Raw genomic sequence first — 20949 nt, 5'->3', positions numbered from 1 at the left:
CATTGTATACGCTATACGCATAAAACACTAAAATTATTAAAGATATACATGTAAACAAAAATATTAACGATGAATTTATATTTTTTTAAAAAAACAGTATAATGATATTGATGATAGAACAACAATATACAATATCAGTTATTAAATTATTTAATATTATTAAGATCTATATACATATGTTTCATTTGTTGAGTGTAATGGTATTCCTTACACATATAAAAGATACTTCCAAATTTCTGTTACATTGCAAGTACGTTATCGTTTAAATTATATTACAAAAATATTTTTGAGTATGTGTATTATAGTTGTTCAACATATAATTTACTACTGTATAATAAATACAATTATACTTCTTTCTAAGTAGCACTTACTCAGCCTTCGGTTAAAGTTTCGAAATGCGTTATTGAATAATTCTCTCGAAAGTATAAAAACGATCGAAACTGTGCACAGCCTTAAGACATTTGTCAGCATCGTGTTATGGAATTAATAATAACACGATGACCGAAACATATTTATCAAGAAACATTCACAGCGACTTTTGGTAAGGCAGGTTGCGATATTAACATTGCCATGCCTTATACAGACTGAGTTGCGTGAATACATTTTGCATTGCGTATTTTCGAAAATTATCCAAACGTAGATCAATGTTAAAGTTGAAACTCCACGTGTATCATTTAGAATTCATCTTAGTATTAAGCCTTGAAATGAAGTCCATCGCTTGATTGTCTCCTTTTCGGTGTTCCAATGCACGAATGATGTCTGTATCTTTAAATTAATATAAAATTATATTTTATAGAGATCACACACACACACAATTTACATGAATAATAGGATATTTATACTTATATAATAATAGGATATTTATACTTATATAAATATTCGATAAATATAATTAATATAATTAATATAAAATCATATTTTATAGGTCATTTACATGAATAATTTATAATAGGATATTTATTTTTATATAAATATTCGATAAATATAAGTCCGTATTCAAAACACGCTTATAATCATATTAGCGCATATTTAATATACAGTTTATATTACATATTATAGAATTTCAGAAATAAAAGCACACATTTATCGATAAAAGCATGTTCTGAGTACGGACCATATTCTGTATTATTTTCAAATTAAGAAATTAAGCTGTACACTGAAAGAAAGGATTAGCTGAATATGGCATAATATTTTTAATTGATTGCAGCAGCTAATTCTTGGTTGCGTTAATCTATCGAAATCTTATACTGACATTGTGGATAGGCAACCAAAAATTGGCTGCTGCAGCCAATTAAAAATGCTATGCCATATTTTACCATCTAATTTGCTGCAGAAGCCAATCTTTTCTTTTAGTGTAAGAATATGATATTATATTATTATCACAAAAAGTGTGATCCGATAATTTTCTGAAACATAATAAAAGCTTATTTATTATTTTATACCATTATTACATACCTTTTTTGGTCGGACGAGAAAGCTTTAAATGAATTTGATTTAAAATTGCGAAGCTAGTTTCTGGTTCAGTGTCAGGAATCTCATTAAATGTTAGGAAAGCTTCAGCCATAAATCTTGCTCTAAGAAAGTCCTTGTCTTTTAATTCAAATGCTACTATAGCGTTCTCTACGGCTCTTTGTTCCGGAGTAAGAGGACTGTAAATGTTAGAATTATTTCATAGTATTTTATTCTATCTTCTACTTTTACTTTATATCTGTAATAATTTTAAACAGTCATAATTGGCTACTAACATGTTAAACGTTTCGTCGAAAAGGGGAAACTGTGTTTCCTTCTGCACATGCGTCTTAGGCGTTTTAACTTCGGCAAATTTCTCCTCGGGTAATAATCTGATCTTCACATAGGAATCGCATTTACCTGTAATAGACATAGAAAAATTATATTTTTTGTATAACACGATTTATAACATTTGAAGAAACCCACTGTGAAACTATTCATGCACGGTGATGATGATTATCAATGCTGACGCAATACATATATTCTCATCGGTAAGGTTCATTAACACAAATTTAATTATGTAGAAATAATTGAATTTAATTATAAAAATGTAAATTATATTTTTCAGATATATAGTAATAATAATAATTTTAGAGAACCTCATAGATAAGAAATTACAAATAATCAAGATAAACAATATTCCCCATAACAATCTCCAATCTTTTTAAGTCAGGAAGACCACTATATTCATTAGAGATCATTTTTCTACTTTTATAAAACATTAAAATTTGTTCGTGCCATGCATTCCCAAAATGCTATTTTCGCGGTTGCAAGCAATTTGATAGAGAATTATATACAATTGATGAGGAAGAATTCCACTTTGTATTCTACACTTTTACATACTTGTCTTCCCTTCTTTGACTTTTTGTTTAGATTTTGAATGTAGTTTACGCTCGAGAGTAGACAGCTTGCTTATAAAATTGCCTATAAAATCGAAAAAAAAATTGTCATTTTTCCTTCTAAATTTCGCGATTTTTTTTTACCAGCGATTGAATTTATCAGAACTGATACCTATCATATTTTCCACCAAAAAGACACATAAATGTTTTATTTATTATTACAGTTAATTAGTTTGTGTGAAATATCTGTTTCGTATTATTTGATTTTACTTATATCATCAGAACTTCTATTTATCAGATAATATCTTCTTCTCGTAACTGTAAAACTTCATCTTGTGTTTATTTAAGTTATTTATTAATTTTCGTCTAACAACACTTTTATTGTTTTTGCAAACATTAATTTTATACGAGTACGTAAAAAAATTCTGTTAACTTTTTATTTTATATGTTATAAAAACTTTTAATTTGCTTACCATTGCTATCCATACATCGGAGATTTCTGGCATTTAGAATCTGGATGTTCAACGAATTATCAACAAAATATGCTTTGATGCTGACAAGACCATAAACAGGTTCTTCCATTTTCTTCTGTTCCTCCATGCGTTCTTGATGATAACGATGTATGAGCTCAGCAGTCTCGAGTCCATGTAATTGTAAGAGACGTTCTATTTTTTCCAAAACCTGGATGTTTGCTGTTTCATCAGCACCGAGATTAAAGAATCGAATGAGCGTGTGAAGAGTTTTATGCAAATTCGAGTAAAATGCTGGTGGTCGTCGTTTCTGTAAGCAACAATTTTATTATTTTATGAAATAATTGAAACTCTTTATGATAAGCAAAGAATGTGATTGTGTTCTTGAGTGATTGTGTGCATTTACCTCTAAATTAGTGTTGACTAGATCATACAACGTTTGTGATATGATTTCCCAAATCACATGGAGAACTCTGTTAAAGTTGTCCTCGTTGAGATTATCATGCAAAGTTGCTAGATTACTGTCTAAATACTGTAGCAGACGATCCATCGCGTTGCTGGTTGTGTCAATTAATTCGGCACCCTCCATGAGATATCTGAAAATACAAGCAAATTACTTATTAAGATATTTTAAAAAGTAAATAAATTTAAAAAAATTAGTTACCTGTACCTTTTATAAAATTTCTTATAAATTGTTACAAATTAAGGGTATTTTAATTGAAAGAAAATGATACATTTTTAATTATATTTACGTACCTATTCATTGCAGGAGCCATTTTATTGGCTACAATTTCCAATAACTCTATGATCTTGTTCTTCACAGTATCTGTGGCATTGTTAATGATAAGCTGAAGAGTCTGTCGACAACGATCAGCCTCTTCATGAGTCTTGTGCTCTCCTAAAGCATTTATAATATCCTGTAATCCCAAGTCCTGAGCCAGTGGTGCAATCGATGTTCTGATATAATCGATATTATTAATAGCAAAGCACCATGCTGTTGATATTGTAAATCTTTTTTCATACACGCTGCTCTGAGAAAGTTGTTCTAATTCCGTTGTTATCTCCGCTTTTTCTGCCATTTTATCAGCATATGCCATGGAACATTTACAAATATCCTACAAAACGATTATTTTATTATAAATTTTTTAAAGTTATCTTTAATATAATTTCAATTTTATCTATTTGTCTATAATATATCACAATTTTCTTATTAATGACAATACACACTATACGTCAATTATTATTTAAATACGTCCGAATTTTCAAACTTACATCAATAATTCTTGCTATGAACGTATAAGAACCTTCAATATCGGGCCACGCTAGCTGCGTCCAAAAAACTTTAATTTGATAGAATGTTGTTAATGTATCTACAGCGCTTGAACTATACTGAACGCTACTGTCGACTGCTTGCAAAGTATCAATTTCGACTGCTCTATCGATGCGTTTAAGTGCTTTATATACTGCAATTTCCAGCCAATGCGCGACACCGCCCTTAAACCAATCGTAATAATTCTGTATCTTCATATTCTCTAGCTGTCCTTCGGCACAAAGTACTTGGCCAAGTCTGTAAATTGTATGTAGAAATAAGCGAAATGTTTAAAATTAGCGAAATGTTTAAATGCTTAAGTAGATAAATTTTTCAGAATTATGTGAACTCACGTGGCATATCTTTGAAGTATAAGATAAAGCTCGAATAGAGTCGTGCCTAGGCTCAATTCCGCATTATCAGTGCTATCAACTTCAATTCGTTTCAATCTGGCACACACGTCCTCTATAATGATCATGCACATATCACTGATTCTCTTTTCATACGCATAATACATCATTCTTGCATATGGAATATTGATTTTCCTAAAATTTGTAATTAATACTTACATATCGTTTATTGAATAATTATACCCTGCGAGCATATAATATCTATAAGATAGATCGACTTACTTTATGAATATTTTGTCATAATAATCAATAGCTCTCTGTAAATCTGCTCTAATCAGTTGAACTACTTTAATATGATACCTAAGCGCGTCTTCATCAGATTCTGTTTCAGGCGAATTATTGCTTAATATATGTTCAAACCTAGAACATAAAGTGTATACTTAGACTGCGTTCCACTTAACGCTCACAACGCTCGTGGAATCATTTCATCCTTGTCGTTTATTGAATGTTAAACAAGGACAAACGATGCTCGCGAACGTTGCGAGCGTCAAGTGGAACGCAGCCTTAGTATAGCTTATTACAGCAAAAGAATAAAAAATGTTATATTTATGCATTCTGTTTCGCTTACCATTCAGCACAACTTTGTGTAATAGTGTATTCTAAACCTTGGAGTATATCTATTTTCAAATTTTCAGATTCAGGAAACCAAAAGTACATTTTGGCGGGAAAGAAGTCAACATCTTCAGGAACTTTCAAAGAGGATATGGATGATAATACCCTAAAATGATTGAAATTTTTTTTTAAGAATTTGATTTCAATGATTCGAAGCATTCCTTTCTATATTAAAGATCATTAAGACATCCTCATTAATACAATCACGTATTATGAAGTTAACAAAATTGCAAGAATATAAGTAATTACCTTAAGATGGAAGTTAATTGTATTATCGTATTTTGGTTCCCTAAAATCAATTTTCTAATTTTTCGTATAGTGTTTAGGCATGAAAATACAATTTTCTTTGTGGCTTTCCAAAAGAGTTTTGTTTCATCAACGGAAAACAGACCACTGTCCATTGGTCTAAGCAAATTGATTATAAGTTCATTAAAGATTGTGAAACTTAATGGATGTTCCTCGTGGATCCTTGCATATTCAATCCATTGTGCCAAAGCGAGATTTCTGGCTAGTAAGCCACGTTGCGCGCTATGTTGAAGAATGAGTGCTTCGGCTGGTCCCGACCAACGACCACACCAACAATACTTTTCAATTTTTTCCATTTCAATCTCATGAAGCAGCAACACTCTTAGCAGGTGTCGGTGTTCTTGTGCGGCCACTTGTGCATTATGTTCTGCACTGAAGGCCAATCGGAGCTTTACAACGCCACGACGTTTGGACTTATTTTTCTTGTCTAGAGCGTACCACATAGTATGACCCGTTGTAGGTATATCCTAAAAAAACAAATAATATAAACATAACATATATTTGACATATTTATTTAATATCAAAAATATAAATAGAATGTTAATGTAATGTAATATATTTATAAAATAAAATCTATGTACGGAAATATGCTTTAATCCTTTAAATAAAATTTTATATTACCTTCAAGGATATCCGACATCGACCAATAAATTCATTATTATGACTACCAGTTGTAGCTGTTACTGCAATTTCTTTGGCTAATTTAACTAAGCCACGAACACCTTTAATATCTTTAACTTTACTCATTTTTTCAGGCACAGTTTCGGCAGCATCAAAATCCCTAGGAAATGCATAAAATAAGATTAATTAATAATTAATAATAATTATCATTATATAGGGAGCGATGTGTATGACTTATGACTTACCATACTTCAAGATATAAAATGTCATTTTCAGGGTCCTCCAGCGGCCTAAATAATAACATGTATAGTATGAAATAGATACGATATTATAATTACATCTAATAGTTATTTTTAAATTATAAAATAAACTTAGATCTTGGCTCTAACACAGTATTTAATTATTTATATAAAATTAATTATTAAAATTAACTACTAATATATTAAAATATTTAATATATTTATGTCCTCTTTTAGATATTTTAAAAAAAGGTTAATAAAATATTTTAATTAACCTTTTGTGGACAGACGCGCCTATTTTGGCATAATCTCTTTTATTTTGTAAACTGCTCACTTGATTTTATAAAATTTAGTCAATAGGGTAATTTAATAATTTATTTGAATCTGAGATCAAAAAAATTAAAAATGACAGATCTAATATGACGGATAGAATTCTTTTAAAATAATCTGATTATCTTAAAACTCGATTTTACTGAATTTTTAATTACAAAATAATATCAAATTTTTAGTTTCGAAGCTCATCACTGATACATAAATAATGGGTTCTGATTTCTATATTAATTTGACTTTCAAACTCCGATTATGAGAAGCTAGATTTTCCTTCATTGAAAACTATTGCTCTTTCGAAATTCGACATTTTCAGACTACATTTAAATTCAATGATGACCAAAAACCTATCCCTAAACTGAGTTTCACGGTATCAGATTATGTTTTTTAATTAGAATTTTAGAATTCTAAAGGCCAGAATTGAATTCAGTGATCCTAAAAATCCTTAAAAAGTGAGATCTTCTTTTAAATTTCTTTGTTAGAAAGCTTTCGTCCACAAAGAGTTAAAAAATATAACGTAATATATTAAAATGAAAATTCTTTTATAAAAGTAGAAAAATATATATTTTGCTTACAGTTCAAAGTGTTCTTCCCAGATTGGACTTAATGTACATGTTTTTACGGCAGTATTGTATCTTCTGGTAGGCGCTGATTCGAGATAAAGGGCGCAGAAAGGATCACTTTTACCATTCGAATCTTTGGGGACTAATTCTTTGGCTTCGATTACTTCAATGTTAAGATGCAGTTCTGGTGGCTAAATATGAGCAAATGTGACAAAATTTTTTAATTATATATATGGTAAAATTACAATGCTATGTTATTTGATATATGTAAAATAATTGTAAAAATAAATTACCTCAAGATTTTGCGTTTGTTCCAATACTCTCTCGTGTGTTTTATTATCAATTTTGAAGGCACTTTGTAAATGGTTCAAAAGAGTTTCTTGGTTACATTCTTTAGAAACGTCGAAGCCAATTTGATGTTGTGTCATATACACTAGCGCAGCATAAAGCTCTTCGATCTGTAGACAATACATTACAATAAATAATGTTTTAAAAACTTTTCTAGAAATACGTATGTAAGTACAATGACTCACGGAACTCTGATTAAATCGTACCATTGTTACAAATTTCTTTTGGAAATTTGTGAACGAAGATATCTGTAGTATAATACCATAGATATTTGTTTAGTTAAATGTTATATTGATATTGAAAGATTGTTTTTACCGCGCGCGCGCGATTACTTTCTTCGAATCAATTAATTATAGATAATTGTTAGTACATTTGGTTATTTCCGTAAATCATTGTATACGTATAATGACAATATAAATTTTATCAGTTAATATTAATTAATTAATATTTTACGTATTTTGTTTTGTTTAATTTAAATCTAAGGTAGTGCTTTTAATTGCCTAATTATTCTTAAAATAATAGTTTACCAATGATATTAAATAGTTTTGAGGGAATTTTCAAGTCTTTGTTGAGGGTATTATTCGTAAATCGGAGAATATAAAGTTTTTAATCGAAATATCTATGTACATCATCTAACTTATACATAAATAAAACATTTCATTATTTTGCAAAATTCAACATTACATTGTAAAAAGAATTTATTAAATTTTAATAAATATTTTTTAAATAATTCTAGTGGAATATTTATTTTACTTACGACAAATAAATATTTAGATAGATGAAAAAAATGATAGTTAAATAAAACTAATGGTTCTTGTATTTAATAAATATGTGTTTATATCTTAATAAGTATATTCCTACTATTAAAAAAAATATTTATTAAAATTTAGTAAATTTTTTGTCAATATATTTTTGGGACAATTATTATGTTCAGATAGTGAAAATGATACATGATATAAATTGTAAAATTAGAGAACGATAGTAGAATTTATTGTAAATATAATATGTATATTTATTATAAATATGTATATATACATATATATATATAATAAATACAAACATAAATATACAATAAATACAGAATAAAACACAATTTTTCTAATCACTAATCAAAATTAAAATTTACAGTTTAAAATTAAATTATATTATTAATTTGCATATTAATATTTTTTCAGAATAAAGAAATTAAAATATTTTAGAAAAATAAAATTATGCAATTAAATAAATATGCAATGTTTAAAAAGAAAAAAAGTATAAAAATCAATAAAACACTAATGTAATTTTCAATAGAAGTACAAATATTTATATTTTTTCGAGTAAATGATTTTATAAATGTTTTATTAATCACAACCGTCTGTAATGTTCAGACTCACCGTCATGGATTGTAAAAGCGCATTAGTCCTACGTTCAATTTCAGCCTTTGGTATTCCACAAAATGTATTTCTCTTACGGTTGAGGGTGTTTGTCCCTATGGGCGGATTTGTGCTCACCATATTAAACCTCATTTAATTATTCACTTGTCGATTTAGAAACAATAACCACACAGACTGTCATATAATTATTGGGTTATACATTCTACACTTTTCATGTAGTTCTCCTGTGATTCGCACTATTTGTGTCCAACGCAATCATTATTAAATTTATTTAGCCGAATCATAATTCTTTTACTTTAAGCGGTGCACCGACAATTTTCTTAGACGATTCGTTTCGAACAGCTGTGACGACGATAACGGACAGAAGATCTAGCGAAAAGAAATCTAGAACAGCACGACAATGACCCGTGGAGATGCAAGACAGAAGATCATGTTGTTCGGCAAGAACAATGACGTTCATGCACCAGTGGTCCTGGTTTCAATTAGACGTTGGACCTGCTCGCGCAACACATTCGGACCTTGCGTGAGGACAAAGAATTCCGCGCACTGACCCCTGTACACTCACATTCGATGGAAGAGAGAAGAGGGGCAATAAAAATTATTGCTTTAGCTAATAGCTAAAGATAATTTTCCAAAAGTATTTTATGCGTTATTAACGACAGAGAGAGGATACTAATTTATCGCATGCACGATCGATGAATTTCGTTGCGGTATTAAACTCACAGCCAAAGATGAACTTTCACGATGGCCACGACCTTTCTTATCGACAATATACTGAGTCGTTGCATATTCAATCGTTTGTATACATAATTAACGATTGCCATCAATCGTAGCACGCATAAATCGTGATATTACACAATTACATCTTACACAGTTGACATCTACAATAATGGTCTATGATATAAGCATGCACGAGTATGCCAACTGATATGAGAATGAAAGACAAGAGTAAGAGTATCGTTATTGAAATTTTCATTATACCATATCTTGTAATTTTATTTGTGCACAACAGTCGAGAATAAATTACTTTTTTATTTTTAGCATACCTATGTAATATTAAAATGTGAAATTTTCTTGAAGATAATTTTTAGACATTTCTAGATAAAAGAATTCATTATCGAATCAGCGTAAAAACATGTTATTAAAAGCTTATGTTCTTTAAGAAAACAGATAAATTTTAACAACGCTGTGACAAATTTTGGATTGTTAGCAAACACTGAAGATTACCTACATCAATATGTACTTTAGTAACTAAAAGTTAAGAAACACGTGAAAAAGACAAATTTTATCATAATATAATTGGATCTTACATTGCTGCTTTAATCGTGATTTTTAGTAATTCTTCAATGTTTTTAGCAGAAAGATTGGTAATATATATATGCTTAAAATAGCTAGTTTTAAATCATCGATTTTAAATAGATATTTTCTAAATAAACTATTTGTACACACGTGCTATAATATTTTTTAAAATAATATAATATTATGAATTTTAGAATTAATATAGATGATTTACGTAAAATTATTAAAATTCGAAATTATAATTTTTACGAATTAAATAAAACTGTTCAATTAAACATTTCTAAGAAACTATATATTAACTTATTATAGATATATATTTATTATATTTTTGATTATTTTAATAGAGGCATACATCACATGTCATTATATCGAATTGTTGAAATTTTCTTGTTTGAAATTAGAGTAATTTTTTATTTACTTTACATGTTTTGCTGTTCACATATAGGAACTTTTAATTTCTAATCAAGATTATCAAATTAAGAATTTTGTACGACAAAACCAGAATTAGGACACCTTCAATATCAATGTTTACTGGCAAATACAGTTGCCAAGAGCAAATGTGTGTGTCTGACAGTGAGATTAAATTTATACTACGTCTGAAATATATACTAATAAAACGAAATCTTCTAAAATTATAAATATTTAATATGTTTAATAATTCTATATTAATTTTTATTACACGTGTCATTTCTGTCGCGCTAATATTTTTTTGCTGTGTGTTATAAAGACAGAGTGTGTGAGGAATGAGCATCATGCGTTTGCGTGCATAAATAGTCTGAAAACAATCGGCGAATCTGGACATGAAAGAACTATGTCGTATCCCGTTTAGAGTGACCCACAGAACAAGTGCAACCACAATGCGTTCATACGTTCGCACAATTACGTCCAATGAAAGTTGATATACTAACAATTAGTTCATTGGCCATCAAGGCACATCGAGATACTCGTTGTATGATAATGGATTGTTTGAATGTATCAAGATACTTTCGTCCTTCGTATTCCGTCCTCATTTAATTTTCATAGAATTAAGCAATTTTGAGACGGTCCAACTCCTTACGCCCACTTCAATACCAATTCTATTTTTCGACGAGGATGAGTTCGTTTAAGACGTTAGTTACTTTGTATTGTTATAATGATCATAATTATTCTTCACAATACTAATAAAATAATTTATAATGTATTATTTTTATGTGCAAACTATGTTATGATAGATAAGAAATTTATTGATGCTTAGAATTTAGAATTGTTTAGTAGAAATATCTTGTAATCAAATAATCACAGAAAGCATTAATTTATGTTCGAAGAGATCTGTTAATAATAAAAATAAGAAAATTATATTATAAAAATAAGAAAACTATAGATATTCAAAGACAGATGATACTGTGTTACAATTTGTTTCATTTTTAAACTGTGTCCCTGACAATTTGCCAATTTTTCAAGAGGCTATCGAACAGAAAAAGAAAGTATTTTAGCCTGGTTTTCTGAGTGGTGATTTATTTTTATAACTTAGCAAATTCCAAATATTGAATTGTTGTAATTTGTAACTGTGTTAAATTTAATAAATTATAAAAAATTATTCTTGTGTTACGTATAGTTCAAATTATTATTATATTAATTGGCATTTATTAACAATTTTTTCTATTATTTAAATAATTCTCTGATTTATACTAAAGTTTTTTTTAAGTTTTTGTTACAGTTTAATTTTATTTTTTAATATATACATATATGCAATTATTTATTAAATCATGTGTATAAAATACAGTTTAATTTTATTTTTTAATATATACATATATGCAATTATTTATTAAATCTTTTGTTTAAACATAATTTAATTTTAAATTAAAATTAATTTATAATATAATGAAAATATCACACATATTTCATCAGTAAAATATTTGGAATTGTCTTGACAATACACATTTACTTTTCTAAAGGGGCACATTCATACCACAGTAAGTCAAATTGTTTTTCACTTAATCAGAGTACACATTTCTTACATAACTCACCGAAAGTTTTAAATATTAAAACTCTCTCTTTCTGCTAATTTAAATTTAAACGGATTAATTGAAGGAAAACTCACTACCCTCTTAATTAATTAAATCACTCATTAATTGTATGTAGAAATATATAAATAACTTCACTGTGTTTCATTCTTCTAGAATATATCTCTTGACATAAATATATTTTGAGAATTGATTATTAATTGAACGACAATTAGCGATGAAGCTAAAGAAGATGGTCAGGATAATCAGCGTGAGAAGACAAGACAGGAACTTTACGAAGGCGAGCACCATACTGCCAGGAATAGATGGACCAACAGATCAGAGTCGTCGTACGTCGACTAGACGACTTTGTATTAGTGCATTTGCTAACGCACGAACACGTGGATCTCATTTCAGATGGAGTTTAACTGCTCGATTAAGCGTAAAGCATAACACCCTAGTGTACAGAGAGTGTACAAACGGGTATTATACAGAGAAAATTGCTATCGATTTTGTATCAAAGTCTGACTTTGAACCTTCAGAATAAGTGATTGTTCTTGAATTAATAAAAATTTATTGAATCATTTTATTGCGCACACATGACATCATGCAGAATAAAATATATGAAAGAGTATATTCACTATAAATTAATGAATTTCTTGTGACGAAACTATTTGTGATTACAGAATACAAAAATAAAATATTATTCTGCAAATATAAGACTATGATTTATATAAATTAAATCAATATTTTTATACTTAATATTGATTACAGTGTAAATAAACATAATGTGTTAATAAATAATTTAATATATTTCATGTCAGACTTACACATTTTTCTTCTTTTATGTCCATTTTAGGAAAAAGTGGTTTGTTGACTTCGGTCAAGTGTATTATTTTAAAATAAGCCGAATTAAAGATAAAACTGAACAAAGAAAATTATAACAGCGGTTCGCATGGCAACGTAAGGGAGCGTCTAACTTCGACTAGCTTCCCTGCCAGACTGAGACCTTTGGTAAAATCAATATTGTTACCGGTCATTCAATTGTGGTAGGACATACAACACCATACTGAAAATATGAAGTTTCGATCCCACGAACAGAAGCATAAATGATGAATGCATATTGTAAATACAAAAAATTAACTATATTATGCAGTAATAATCCAGAAAATATACGCTTAACGTAAAATCACGCATAATAACAGGTTTATAAAATATTGTTTATTAATTTATAAGTGTTCTAAATCTATCAAATTTTAATGTTTAAATTCCTCTAATATGTTGTAATAAATAGTCTTTACACATACAAGAAATGATTTTGTTAAAGTGTCTAAAAATATTTAGCCTGATACAGAGATAATACTAAAAACAATTTTATTCAACTATCAAAATAATTATGTAGGATGCTCAAACTGATTGCTAGAATGTCGAAACTTTTTACATCATTGCGCATTATGCTTAAGTGTCCTACATAATTATTTTAACAATTTTATAAATTTTTTTTTATAATTATTTTCGTATTTGTATTTAGCTGAATTTTTTTACTTTATAAAAAATCGTCCTTTTTATGTAAAACTTTTTTCCAACGTTTCGTTTGTTAGAGATATAGATTAACGATAAGATAAGTTTTAAGAATTTAATTTTATTTAAAAAAAATTAATGCAATTATTATTCTAAGTTACTTTCCCATGACAACGAATCTGTTTCAAATTAAACGGTGTATAATGTATTATATAAAAGTTCTTCAGAATTATAAGCAAAGTTGTTTTGATTTTGAACAGACTACCAGTTATCTATTGACGTAGGTGAAGCGGTATGGAGCTACTCGAAATATTTTCAGGCAACACTTCACATACCGTTAACATGTGAGAATTCATTCTCTTATCGAAAGTAGTCATTAATATTCTAGAAGTAAGATGCTGAAATAATCTATCTAGACTTAGAATCACAAAATAGAACGCTATTATCTCTAATAGAAGATCTATCATACTTTTGATTTTGACAGTGCATTATTAATTTCAAACTTTGTACTTGAATTGGAAATTTAAAAGAAAATTCCCAGATAGCAAACTGACATAATTTGGACGTCTTTAATATCATTTTGACATCAAAATGATGACAATAATGTCAGCTTGTTACTTGGATTGCAGTGTGATATTTTATCATTATTTAAATAAAAATTTGTCTATGGACTAAAATTTATAATTTATCTCATGTGTCATATTAGTAATTAGTTCAAGATTTTATTACTTACGTTTAAGCCCATCGATTCGGCCAAAAAATTTCGAGCATGTTCATTTTCATCTCTGTCACTGTCAGTTTCTAGCAAAGCCTCAGTTGGTTCATCGATACTTCCTTCTTCATTCAAAGTGCTATCTTCTTCTTCTTCTTCTTCCTGCGTTTCAGCCTTCTTTTCTGGAAGTGAACCTTCTGCTTGTTGCTGAGCACGAGCTTTTTCTGCGAGCAGCGTGCCGAGATTTTCGAAAAAGCCGCCATCTGATTCTTGTATTCTAAAATGAGATATTATTTCAGATTAATAATGAATTAATAATTTCTGAACTTTAATTACAAAATTTCATATCTTTTAAATATTTTTATAAAATTTTTTATATCTTTAATACATTAACTAAAAAATATCCTAGGGCACATATATAATTAGAGTATATTCTAGTTTATTCTAATACATATAATGAAGTTGGTGTTTATGAGCGAATATAATATATATTTAGAAGCGTATAAATTTATACTTTTATACTACTATAACATAAAATTATGTAATATAAAATTTACATATGGTAAATAATTTAATAAACTTAAAAATAGCTTATAACGCTTTCAAACGCTATGCCCAGTGAAAAATGCTTCATTAAATTGATGTCGAATCGACGTAAAATTGATGATTACGATGATGATTTGACATTGATGTCTAATTGACGGTCATTTTTCGTTGGGTAAATCGCTGATTTTATTATTATGATTATTTAGAAATAAAATACTTGTCAGTGGGATATTCAAAACGAAATGGGTATATAAATCAGGCTTTGGGAAAGAAAAAAGGTGGAAATATGTGGGAGAAACTTTTAAAAAATATATCGGATAAGCACATACATCTATATAATTATGCAAACTAAAAAGAATAGCTTATGGCTTCAAAAAAGCCATAAAATATTGCAATATTACTGTGCTAAAACGCAGTGCAAGCTTTTCTACTAATGGACATTGCATACACATGAACATCTCGTTTTCACCTTTTGCTAATAAAGTTGAATGCCGCAAATTTCCAATAGAATCTCGCGACGGTCACTTCTTTCGCTTCCGGCTTTTGAGACATTCGCAAAGCAGCAATCGCATAGTAAGGATGATTCTCGTCCAGTTTTTCAAAATGCGCCATTTTCATTTTTTTAGTCCTTTAGCAAAAACACAACACGTCTTCTAATGAAAATTTAGGCAAGAAAAATCGCGTTATATTATTAAACAAGATTAATTCTTATTTCTTGCATTTAAATTTTATTTAAAATTTGTCTTTGACAGTATTAAATATATTACTTCGAATTGATATACTATAAAACGCAATAAAAATAATTAGATATACTTTATAAACTATATAATATCTTTTATATTAAATATTATTATCACTCCCTTATGACAACAAGATACAAAAAAATGTGCAAATTATTTAATACTATTTAATACTGTTTTAATATTATTGTCAAAAACGTGATAAAAAATATAGTTGTCTAATGTCATTGACTTTTCTGTTTAAATTAAAAATAAGTTTATTATGATAAATATAATTTTATAAAATATTAAACTGAGTTATGAAACTAATAAGCAAATCTTTTACAAAAAGTTTGAATGTTTTCTTTACACTATTCAACTGCACTTCGACAGACTTCTGTTACATAATATAACACCTCTTTTGATAAGACATAAAACAATTTATTGTGTATTAGCAAATATCACTTCCAAAGAACTTTTCCAGACAATATAACATGTAAGAATCAACTAAAATAAAACTGAAACGAATTGACGTTTATGCTCACATTTCAGTAGACTGAATTATTTTCAGGTCTAAATTATCTTCTAGAAGTTACATTCACGTTCCACGGCTTCGTTTGCACTGACTATCATAACACTACGGCTTGGTCATATAAACTGGAAACTTAATTATACAATATTTTCCTGGTACAGAGATAAGGATTCCCACATGAGTTACTTGAAATTCCCATATTCGCTAATTATAGCCTACAGATTCTATGGAATTAAATCAGCTCGTTTAGATTTACATGAATATTTTTGACAAATGCATTGATCCATGTCAGTCTACGTACTGAATAAGGATTTGAGTGGGAAACAGGTAGGTGATTTAAGTAGGAGGAACCAGGATATGAGTGGGATTTGATTACATAAATAATTAGCAAAGACGTAGTTGAAATACGTTATTTGCAATGGTTCGAACGGACTTATAATTATAATTATTACCTATCATAATAATAATGATAATATTTATATGTAACTGACAAAAAATAATTGTGATTCGAGGATTTACAACAATATTTAGTTGCATGAAGTTATGGTATTATGTAATATTTACTGCTGTCTATATGAACTATCAATTTTTAATAGTATTTCTTTAACATTCTTTTAGGAACTTAAAAATACATTATATAATTAAATTTAAACACTTATAATTACAAATGCATTATGTAATTAAATTTAAACGGTTACACATAACCATTCAAATTTAATTACATAATGCATTTGTAAGTTCCTAAAAGAATTAAAAAAAACAATTGAATAAGATAACTTGAGAGATATACTCGAATTTATAACGTACGCTAAATAACTATTAAGCTCGGCACGTTTAATTTACAGTTCTTTGTGTTTACCGCTCATTCCAATCAATTTCAAAGAATAGTTTATGCATATGCATAAGAAAACAAAAAACAAAACAATTAACTGAATGACTTTGATCATACGTATGTATGACACAATCGTATGTCCTTTTTAGAAAAAAAAGCATAAAACAGTAAAACATAATGAAGAAATTTAATTTCTTTTTAATTAACAACTGTATGTAAACATTAAGAACATATTGTCATATAAGTTTTGTGACTTGTAAACAGTTTACGAAGACGAAACAGAAATACGTTCTCAAATTACGAAGCAAGAAGAACAAGAAATAGATGTTCGTTGACTTGCGTCACTGCTGCATTCCTTTTTTTCTTAAAGCAAAGCATTGCATCCTTCTGAGCCTCTTTTATTCTTAACTCAAGAACGAAATGATTCATGGTATCGCATGCCACTTGAGTATTTTGCGATCGACCAACGTTTGAAAAATGTAGACTTATTCGATCTTGTTTTATATTTTTATCATCTACTTTTAATTTCTTACGGCATGAAAATTTAGAAGGCTAGATGATCCAGCGGAATTGTCTTTCTAATCAATAATCGATTTTAATCTAAACTGGTCTTGAACGAACCATAAATTGTTTTACACTTGATGCTAATTTATGGTTTATTTATGTAAAATTGATGAATCTGTTATACGAATATATATTTTTAGAAATTTATTTAAAAATTATACGTTATTATATTTTTTTGTATTATTCAATATGTAAATGTGTTTGGATTCAATTACTTTGATTACTTTATTTAGATATGTTTGACTTAAAATAGTATTTTGCATTTCAAGTTTATCCATATAATAAGGATAAAGTCTATTGTGATATAAACTATGGCTTTCAATAAGTTGAACGACTTCGAAATAATACAGCCAGACGTACGTTCGTGTTTTCAATCTCAAATTTATCAATACAATATATTACCTGTGACGTAAGTATGTGATGATGTATATATTATTTTACCACGAGATAAAATAATCATTTAGATTAAACGTTTTTAAAGTAATTTGTCGAATTCAATTTTGTTAAAAACATTTAAAAAGTGTTTTGTGTTTTTGGTATTTCATAAATATATGACATTTAAAATCTTATAATAAATTTAAAATGTTACGAGTTTACAAAATTCCAACAGCACAATGTTACATAATATGTATAATACAATTAACGTGTACAAAACATATTTATTGGAAAAAAAAGTCATTACTTCAACCTCGAAGCACTCGTCAATCACTTTAGCAAACTTCAGCAACTGCTTGATGTATGTATTGATGATATCATAAAAACTTCGAAGGTTTCAATTATAAGATGCTATCTGAAAAACAATCTAACTTTCAACAATTCTCGCAGGTCATTCACCTAAAGCAATGATCTAAGATGCCTTTCCACTTCTTCCTCATCAATTTACCCATCGAGGAAACCCAGGGAATTCCCTCGACCACTTGTGACGTGCGTGCTATTTCGCGCTGCATGACATTAAATTATGTGAGAACCATGGAAAACGCAATAAAAATAGAAACAGACGCGACATTATGTTTTCTAAGAGAATGGATCATCATAGAATATAGTATACGTTTATAACTTTTTTGTCTTGTTCTAATTAATTTTGTTCTTACAAAATTTTATTTTTATTATAACAGCATTTTATGGTAATTAAATATGTTTTATACAATAAAAAAATATGTGCATTAAGTATGTATCATCTTTACATACATATTATTTTGCTTAAATTACAATTACAATTACAATAAAAATTAAGTATGTTAATTATACGTATATAAATATACATACATATATATATATGTACATATAATAAATATGCGTATATAATAAGTATATGACATGTAGTTATGAGTGAGCAATACAATTAGTAAACTTAGAAGTGCTTAAAAATATATTTCAGCTACCGGATACAAATTGCAATGCGTGCGTTATAATAAGTTATTTTTATTAATATAATCAGATTACACCTGACCAAATTCCTTCACAGATGGTTGATTTCATGTTCCTCACGTAACGTCAGTAATTAAGTATCTTTTATAAAGACGTCATAGGAGAGGTAACTATGAATCATATAACGTTGTACCGACCTTGGACACCAGATCTCGTGGAACAGCCGCACGTATATATAGATACACCTATACGTTTTGCCTACAGGTATAGAACTCAGACCTGTTAGTCGCCGCGTAGTCCCTCCTCCGAACTCTCAATGTTAGTCTCATTCTATTAATAGATCCTACATACACGCCTAGTTACAGACAATTTAATTTGAGGTTTTACCAAGTGTCAAGAGCACATCTTGTTTATCATAAAGCATTATCATTAATCATGAAGTTTATGAATATGCAGGGCTCATCGTTATCGACGCTCCAGTTTCGTGCCAAAAATAAGTCATACTTTATAACTTCACGTTGCTTTTCTTGATGTTATAATTTAATATTATTTTCAAATATCTTAATAATTTGAACGTAGATAAAAATTTTATATTGTCCATTTAATCTGTTAATTATTGTAACATGTTAAAAACAAATTGTATCAATAACTTTTTGAATATATTTTTCCTTTATTTGAAAAGATTAATATTTCTTATATTAGAAGTTTTTTATATACTTTATTCATAAATGTAAGACAAAGTATTACAAAATAATAATGCATACTATGTATAAATATTATTTTATTCTTATAAATATGCGTTATTTCAAGTCAAATATTGTTATAAATACAGACATTTAATTTTTGTATAAGATTATTTTATTAATAAATAATTTTTAACATTTATAGAATTATTTAACAGTGTTCTATTACTTTATTACTTTTACTTTATTACTATAATATATTTAATAATTTAAGTACATTCTTTCTCGTTCAATAAACAATATAAAATTTTCTGTAGAAATTTTACAGTGTTTTCCGTCAAAATATGTGAAATACAAAATAATTAAAAGTCAACATAAATAATGATCGAAATGCACTGAAATCCCTTTACCTTATCTCGTGCTCCGATTTCTCTTTCTTTTCGTTTTCCTCTGCTAATTTCTCTTCCACGATCTTGTGGTAAAAATTTTTCCACATAGCTTCTTCATCCATCTTCGCTCGATCTTTTATCACCCAATGAATCAGAACGCACTTATACGCGATTTAGTATTTTCCAAGAACTTCACCGTTATTTCAAGCATTCGATTCTTAACTATAATTGCCGAACTTGCAGAAAATTGTATACCTACATTAATCGTGCACTCACAGAAACATTCCTTGTCAAATATTGACCCCTTGTACGTAGGAAATTTAAGTATATTTTGCAACGGAAATATGCCGGCTGGAGTTATAAGCTTGGTATAAGTGCAACTAGTAAGTGTTCCGTTTATTCTTGAATGGAACATTCAACCATTCACTTTACTTCTTGGTCGCCCGATAGATGGCACCTATTATCAAGAAAGTATTCTCAGTTCTTTTACCCGTTATGTATGTTTTACAAAACGTTTTTGTATTTAAACAATTTTGATTTTACAATATTATTTTGTCTAAGAATATTTTTCATTTATTTGGAAATATAAACTTTTTTTAAATAATGACACGGTGTAGAGGATTTATTTCTCATATAAACTGAGTTATGTTTAAAATTAATTTATATTAATTTATTAAATGGAATATATATTTATCTATAAGTGTTTTGCTGGTATTTCCTATGTAATTTAATTTTTTGACTCTTTACTTTTTTGTGTGTTTCAAGCAAAAAACGACAAAGGATTAACTAACTAGTTATATGATTGATATTTAAAGAAATCAATCCTAGAAAATTAGTAAATATCTACAAAAGGTTAAAATTGATTCCATGTTAATT

General features: G+C 28.2%; 1 protein-coding gene across 6 annotated transcripts in view; it reads right to left on the bottom strand.

Annotated features, from left to right (window-relative positions):
* Positions 1 to 242: 242 nt before the first annotated feature.
* stac (C2 and C2B_Munc13-like domain-containing protein staccato) overlaps positions 243 to 20949 on the bottom strand; it is a 32916-nt gene continuing 12209 nt past the window's right edge. The window contains exons 1-19 of one of the 6 annotated variants that reach the window (XM_018458086.1): positions 20095 to 20472; positions 15456 to 15614; positions 14462 to 14717; positions 7499 to 7663; positions 7218 to 7396; positions 6322 to 6366; positions 6077 to 6236; positions 5399 to 5922; positions 5106 to 5255; positions 4760 to 4897; positions 4481 to 4672; positions 4091 to 4385; positions 3575 to 3933; positions 3225 to 3414; positions 2822 to 3128; positions 2353 to 2433; positions 1746 to 1869; positions 1456 to 1649; positions 243 to 765 (exon numbers count right to left, since the gene is read on the bottom strand). In XM_018458086.1, coding sequence (XP_018313588.1) covers positions 671 to 765; positions 1456 to 1649; positions 1746 to 1869; positions 2353 to 2433; positions 2822 to 3128; positions 3225 to 3414; positions 3575 to 3933; positions 4091 to 4385; positions 4481 to 4672; positions 4760 to 4897; positions 5106 to 5255; positions 5399 to 5922; positions 6077 to 6236; positions 6322 to 6366; positions 7218 to 7396; positions 7499 to 7663; positions 14462 to 14717; positions 15456 to 15614; positions 20095 to 20195 — 3714 coding nt within the window. In that variant the 5' untranslated portion in view covers positions 20196 to 20472 and the 3' untranslated portion in view covers positions 243 to 670. Of the gene's footprint in view, positions 766 to 1455; positions 1650 to 1745; positions 1870 to 2352; positions 2434 to 2821; positions 3129 to 3224; positions 3415 to 3574; positions 3934 to 4090; positions 4386 to 4480; positions 4673 to 4759; positions 4898 to 5105; positions 5256 to 5398; positions 5923 to 6076; positions 6237 to 6321; positions 6367 to 7217; positions 7397 to 7498; positions 7664 to 8926; positions 9850 to 14461; positions 14718 to 15455; positions 15615 to 16250; positions 16515 to 20094; positions 20473 to 20949 lie in introns of those variants that run through there. The other 5 variants (XM_018458088.1, XM_018458087.1, XM_018458090.1 and 2 more) reach the window with 5 other exon arrangements.

Source organism: Mycetomoellerius zeteki, unplaced genomic scaffold (assembly GCF_001594055.1).
Source record: "Mycetomoellerius zeteki isolate Tzet28-1 unplaced genomic scaffold, Tzet1.0 scaffold70, whole genome shotgun sequence".
Classification (NCBI taxonomy): Eukaryota; Metazoa; Arthropoda; class Insecta; order Hymenoptera; family Formicidae; genus Mycetomoellerius; species Mycetomoellerius zeteki.
This window is presented reverse-complemented; position numbering and strand designations above follow the sequence as displayed.